The following is a 6,939-nucleotide window of genomic DNA, read 5'->3' as shown; positions in this document are numbered from 1 at the left end:
CTAGGGATCGGCCACGGGAGGTAGTGGTAGAATCACCCAAGAGTGTGGCAACAGTTAAACTCACTAACTGTGAGAAAAGGTGGTTGGAATGGGGAAAGTAGGGTTTCAAATTCTACAAAGTCAATGGAATGGGAAGAGAAGTAGACTGAAATAACTGTGATCCAACAGCGAATATACAAATAACTGTGCAAAGGACAATACTTTGAAAGGGAAGTATATGGTCTTTTCTGATGATTAAGTATAGATGAAACAAAAAGGAATTGGTGTAGGAGGATCTGGAAGAAAAATCTCTTGGAGGCAGATAAGAGATGGGTTATAAATAGAAAGGATGTGATGAAGATCAGAACTGTGAGAACGGAAACCATGAATATTCCACCGAGTTATTACGAATTAATCAACGAGTGAAAATGGTAACAGTGCGTGTCGAAGTTATAAGGGAGTGAGGTAGGGGATGAGTGGGAGGAGGTGAAGGATCCTGAGAAGGGCATTGTAGTGGTAAGAGATTCACGATTCAAGGAGTGGAAGGGATAGTGGGGATGTCGGAGATGGGGGATGGGGTATGTTGGGAGGGAAGGGTGTAGGGGGTATATGAGTAGGAGGAGGTAGATAGAGGTAGTCACTATGAGTAGAGGGAATGGAAACAGCCCATGGCTCCCCCAGGCCGTTCATGACTGGCACAAAGTCAGCCTTTCATCCTTTCAGCACGGCTTTCACACCTTAGGAAGTGGATATTAGAAGGTTAACGGAAAGAAACGAAAAGGGGAAGGGGAAATGACCACGCAAAATGAGTTAAATCGGGGGTCGAGGCCCAAGGCAGGGGTGATCCCTAACTTCAGGCCTCACAACCCGTTTCCTATGCTCCCTCCTCCCAATAACAATGGGATGGGAGAGGGGATCATGGATTTTATCATTAAAAACAAGCCATATACGAAGGAAAATCCATAGAAGAAATCAAACAACAAAACTGTGCTGGTATTTTAATATAAAAAGGTGAAAAGTTGTACACAATCAATTATAATAAGCATCACTTGTGTGCTCTTGTAGCTAATTCCATCACTGAGACAAGTAGCAAGTTGATTTGACAATATTCAAATGAAAATCATTTTTTTTTTTACCAGACTTTCCAAATGACCTCAAAGAAAAAGAAAGGAAATACATTTTAAGAATAAACTTAGGCTTTTTATATATTTAGCATCATACATCAGCTCTCATTTCATTTGTAGAACTTCAAAATATTAATAATCAAATGTCTGTTTATCTAAAATCAGCTTATAACACGACAAGAGCTCAATGAGAATCAACATTCCTATACTTTAGACTTGCTTATCACGAAATTTGTTCGACTAACAGAATTAAAATATTTCATCCATATATACGAAGCATTATGCATTGTCTCTCTTGTGAATGTATCATTAATGGAGAATTAAGTACATCGATATTCATGGGCTTCTCAAATATAGTGAAAACATCCAGTATCTACCTTTATCACCGATTTCCCAATCACTTTACAAAGACAGTAACATAATTTTTTTTAATTAATTCCTATATAGAGTTTACATCATGATGTGATACTAAACATGTAGACATCAAGATATATGGTTATCTACTTCAATCATAAATCCCAGTGGGATAAGACTTATTATGCTGATATTTTTTCTTAGTTTTGTTTATATATTTAAATATGAAGAATTTTATATATAACCACACATAAATATATAAGGCTTGCAGTTGTTGCCTAAATAGCATATAGCAATAAAGTTCTAATATCACAATTATGAAAAAGACACAGATCACTTATTCTCATCATAAATACTGATGAGTCTTGCACCTATTACAATAATCAATAAAAAAATATCCAAATACATATCATAAATCAGCCTTCAGTCAAGAAACATATAAAACACCATTTAACAGTAAACCAACAAGAGTATGCTCAGTCACAAGTAACAACAATGATGAAATGAAAATTTCTTTATCACAATATCCATCTTAATACACTCTATAAATGTCTTACAATGTTACAGATATCAACCTAAGTGTACCCATGGTTATCAACCTTACTCTATAACACTTTATGATGACACACACACACAGAAACTGCTATAAAAGGTGATATGACTCCACATTCCAGCATAAACACAAAGGTAATAAAAAATAATGAGTATGTCTTTTCAGTCCATAAAACAAGTTTTGAACAATCTAAAGAAAGGAAATATACAAACTGAATAAAACAATTCTATAGTTTCACCGAGAGATGCAGGTATTGTACTTAGTACATCATCCTTCAATGAAGAGTAAAGCTAACTAAAAAAAAGCATGTAGTACAAACTACACAAACTTTGGTTTACAGAAATGTAATGAGGGACAAAACTAGCTCTCTAAGCCTAAAAATTAGCCCCTTGCCCCTAACTAGTCCTCCAGTAACTAAGCCTTCAACTTGCAATGTACGGCTGCACCATTAACTTGTAGGTGGTCCCTGTCAGTTTAAAAGACAATAATATTTCTAAAAAAAAAAAAAAAAAAAATCATAATATGGGGCTACATATGCCCTGAAGTGGTGAGGATACAATGTTTTATGATATGGATTGTACACTAGATATACAGTCCTTTAAATGAACGTTGTATTTTGGTTTTACAAACAACATTCTGGACACTGGCATCTAGAATGTCTATTCTTTCTCTTCTACAGAATTTAAACAATTAATAAACATCATACATTTAGAAAGTATCATATTATATTCCATTATGTATTTCCTATATCCTATGATCACATGGATACACTATTTTAAAGCCATAGCTATAGTCAGAGGGATATCTATTTCTAAAGCACAGTTTACAAAAAGACTTCCGCTAATGCTGCATCTCTACTTTTACCCTTATCCGTGGCTGATTATCTTTGCCATATTTAACCCATCTGTGCCAGATACACGTATTATCCACTGCAGTTTTGTTTTGATTTTTTTTTTTTTACACAGATGGTTCCACAAGTGCTCAGTCAACAAGGAGTCAATTAGCAGGCCTATCATGACCTCAACTGATTTCCCAATTTTGTGAATATTCAGGAAGACATCATAACATTATTAAAAATACTATTAGCAAAAATCAAAAGGAATCTTTCCAAAAATCAAAGAAAAATGTATACATATGAGATAGGTATGATTAGTAATTGACTCCTTGGTGACTAAGCACTTGTGGAGCCATTTATGTGTAAACCACATTAACAAAACCAATATTAATATCACAGTGGACACGTCATGTATGTCATCCCAGTATAATGGGTTAAGCAGTAGGTGAAATTTAACTAACTAAATTTTAACAATAATTACCTCTTAAATCAGTAGAACAAAAACAATCATATACTGCAAAATCAATTAAAAAACATATTTGGGGAATTCCATCTACAAAATTCATATATCTATTATTACCATAGACATCATTATACCAACTGAGAAGTGCACATCTCTGAAGTGTACGCTGTTTAAGTAGTTGCTGTTGAAGACCATAATTACTAGTTACTTGAAAGCCAACATTACATGCTCACACTTTGTAATTACACAGCCTGGAATCAACAAAATAAGTACTTTCAAAATATTCTCCTTAAAGCTACTCACACAAACAAAATCTACGTAATCAAGAAGGTCCCACTGAAGGGCTATGAAACATCCCTGGACCAACTTTTGGAGCAAACTATCAGAACACAGCACCTACCCAAGTACAGTGCTACAAAGGAAATCTACACAGACATTCTACACAACTCCTAGCAACTAAAACATAATAATAAGTAGGCCAGCCTGACCTGGGCATTGTACATAGAGAGTCACACAATGTGCGGGCATGTTGTACCATACATCAATACTACAGTGCAGTGAGGTGATCCGTTAGCAATAAATGTCTAATAAAAAGTTACGAGAGGTATTCCAGCTAATGTGCAACAGTACTATCTACAGAAAATGAGCAATATTGTTAGGTTTCCATCATACTTCACTAATTATTCCTTTCTTTCATATCACATAAACTAATGTCATTTTGGGTTTTATTCAGTTTGTCTGACTTGATCACCAACCTTGAAAATATTGTCTAATTCAATATGCATCATGATATGAAAAGTTTGAACATGTATTAGGTGTGTCTTGGTATATATTTTTATATCTTATATCTTCTTATGATAAATACATTAAATATCTTTTCACATCACTGTTAAAGCAGGAAAAACAAATATAAAAGCTTCTTAAAAAATACTCTCAACTTTCAAGATACCAAGACATTCTCATGATTCTCAACCGGGTTAATTAAGCTCGTCATGCAGATTCACATCTATCTTTGTCAGGGTTAGTCCTCATACTAAGTATCACAAAACACAAAAGCATATCACAGGTACTGAGATCTGCACCGCTGTCACAAACACAATGGTCAACTTATATTCATGGATTCAGTTTTCTCATGATGTCATATACTTCCTATTATTATATCTTTATTCAAATATATCTATTTCTCATTAGCAGAAATAACTTAGCTTCACTTATAGCATAGCTTAATGAACATTCCTTGTTAAATATGAAAAGCGTATTTCACACGGTTAGCTTCATGCTTTGCCACATATGACCATAAGAACTGCTTAGTCAATATATATATTTCTGAACTTTGCTAATAAAAAAGATTCTCTCATACACAGGGGAAAATAAAAATCTTAATGACCAAACCTAAGACACCTCATTACCCCCTATCAATTCCCACAATTTTTTTTTATTTACTCATCATAGTTGTTTGTGAAAGGCCTTTTACAATTCTTTAAACCACCCCAAAATAGAACCACTTCAAATCTTTTAACCCAAGTATGCCATAGTCGTATGGTATTTGTGGCACTTTAAAAGAGATTTTACGGTCTTCTAAAAATAAACATATAGAGCACATAACAGAACAAAATTCTAATAATTCAAGTATTGTCTTCTTATATATATAAAACCTTGACCAAAAAGGTCACCTAACACCTGTATACTCACAACCAATCACTCTTCTTATATATCATATTGAATATGCTTGTATATCACTGAGATCCTTCCATACATACAGAAAAATGTTTATTCTGCATAATCACAACATTTCAGCTTCCTGATGCGAGTATTTGCGGAGCTGGGCCTGTAACTTTTGCAAAACTGTCTTTACATTCCTCTTGCAGTAAGCTTCGGCATCTAAAAATAATAATAAGATATAACCAAATTTGTAGCAATCAACAGCACCTAATGATATAATAATTTTAAGAAGAAATATTAATGGCTATTAATCATAAATCATAAAATCAATTACATGGTTTAAAATAACACAGACAAGAAGGAAAGGAAAATTAATCTTACCTTTTATCAGAAAACCTGAATCCTTTATGGTTTTGCATTCTGTTTTCCATATCCAATAAATATGGAACATAACAGCTGTGAAATACTCGTTCAGGACATGTCTTACATTGCCACGGCTATTACACTCCCTGAGAAATAAGAACAATAAACAAATGTATAAATGACATTAATATCAGTGACAAACATATTTGTTACTAAATTATTCAATTATTTTATCTTCTTCATTTCCTCTCTTATGCAGTCTTTCCATCTACTTTTTGCTCTCCCTTCTCATACCATCTTTACCATCTTTTTTCTTCCTTTTAAACATTAACTTCTTCATTCTTTCATTACACGTGTTTCTAAACTTAATGCAAAACTGTTAATTTGATTATCATCCAATCAATGGTAAAAAACAAATATAAAGTGCCAGCCATTTTGTGAAACTTTCTTCTTATCCTACTTCCATTAATACAACATAAATACAGTAATCATTATACACAACACAAAACTTTCCAAAATACATTCATAAATTACAGAATACAAGCTATACTCACTTGTTAAGATGACCTTCCCGGAGGGTTTGCAATGATATGCGAGTTACGTTGATGGAAAGCACCATGAATGGAAACTGGGAGTGCTGGTCATGACTTAGACGAAATATGTCCCTCGCCAGTGGTAGTACTGCTTCATAGGTTAATAAATGAAGAGCATGAACCAAGCCTAGTAAGCCAACGCCTCGGAGATCTGTTGCTGGATCCACACCCTGTAAACAAAGTTGCAACAAAGAAATGTACACATTCATTTCATCTGATCAAGTTATTGTATTCCTTTCCCTCTTCTGTCATCTTTTCCTTATCTGTTGCTAAGAAATTACAAACTGTGGACTGACTCTTCCTTTTCCCATTCTTCACTGTACACTGGAATATTCACTCTTCATCTCGAGTGCAACATGAAAATTATGCTATCCTTTATTTTCCCTTCACAACTTTTCTTCCTTATTGAAAGAAAAAATCCCTTGAAGTAAAAATGCAAAAAAACAAGGTCGTTTTTTCATTCCCCTTACAAATGATGTCTCACCTGAAAACCAATGACATCCCAGTGACTGCCAAAGCGTGGGCAGTCTATCTTGGTGCCTGTTAGAACCTTGTACACTGTCTGCAAAATCTGAAGGTGAATTGGCTCACTGTTGTCAAATTGACCTGTAATGTGATGGAAAAGGAATTACTACAAGAGAAGATAACAAGATAACAATTTCAAATAAAATATATCCCAGTCCTCCTTCTTCATTGCATATAATTTATTTTGGCTGTCACTCAGTACCAACAGAGATGGCATATACATACAATGCATGTCCACTGTAATTTTAGTCTAGTACTTGGTCACCATGGAGTTGATTGCTTGTCCTACCTAGCTCATTTGTTTATTTTTTTCTTGAATTTCAGAGATTCATTTCTATCTTTTATAATAATATTCATCAATCTTTTATTGCTGTTAGCAGTGCAAATAAAATCTTAACTAGAAGCACTCAGAGAGCGTATACCTCCACCAAGGCAATAAGGTCACTGATACAATAAAAATGTTCACACTCATAAGAATTACATCAAAT

General features: G+C 34.1%; 1 protein-coding gene across 4 annotated transcripts in view; it reads right to left on the bottom strand.

Moving 5' to 3' along the window:
* Window positions 1-964: 964 nt before the first annotated feature.
* The window catches only part of LOC113812879 (ELMO domain-containing protein 3), a 19,388-nt gene continuing 13,413 nt past the window's right edge, over window positions 965-6,939 (bottom strand). For all 4 annotated transcript variants that reach the window (XM_070143645.1, XM_027364797.2, XM_027364798.2 and 1 more), the window contains exons 6-9: window positions 6,411-6,532; window positions 5,888-6,096; window positions 5,352-5,479; window positions 965-5,189 (exon numbers count right to left, since the gene is read on the bottom strand). In XM_070143645.1, coding sequence (XP_069999746.1) covers window positions 5,092-5,189; window positions 5,352-5,479; window positions 5,888-6,096; window positions 6,411-6,532 — 557 coding nt within the window. In that variant the 3' untranslated portion in view covers window positions 965-5,091. The remainder of the gene's footprint in view (window positions 5,190-5,351; window positions 5,480-5,887; window positions 6,097-6,410; window positions 6,533-6,939) is intronic.

This window comes from Penaeus vannamei, chromosome 31 (genome assembly GCF_042767895.1).
Source record: "Penaeus vannamei isolate JL-2024 chromosome 31, ASM4276789v1, whole genome shotgun sequence".
In the NCBI taxonomy this organism is placed as follows: Eukaryota; Metazoa; Arthropoda; class Malacostraca; order Decapoda; family Penaeidae; genus Penaeus; species Penaeus vannamei.
This window is presented reverse-complemented; position numbering and strand designations above follow the sequence as displayed.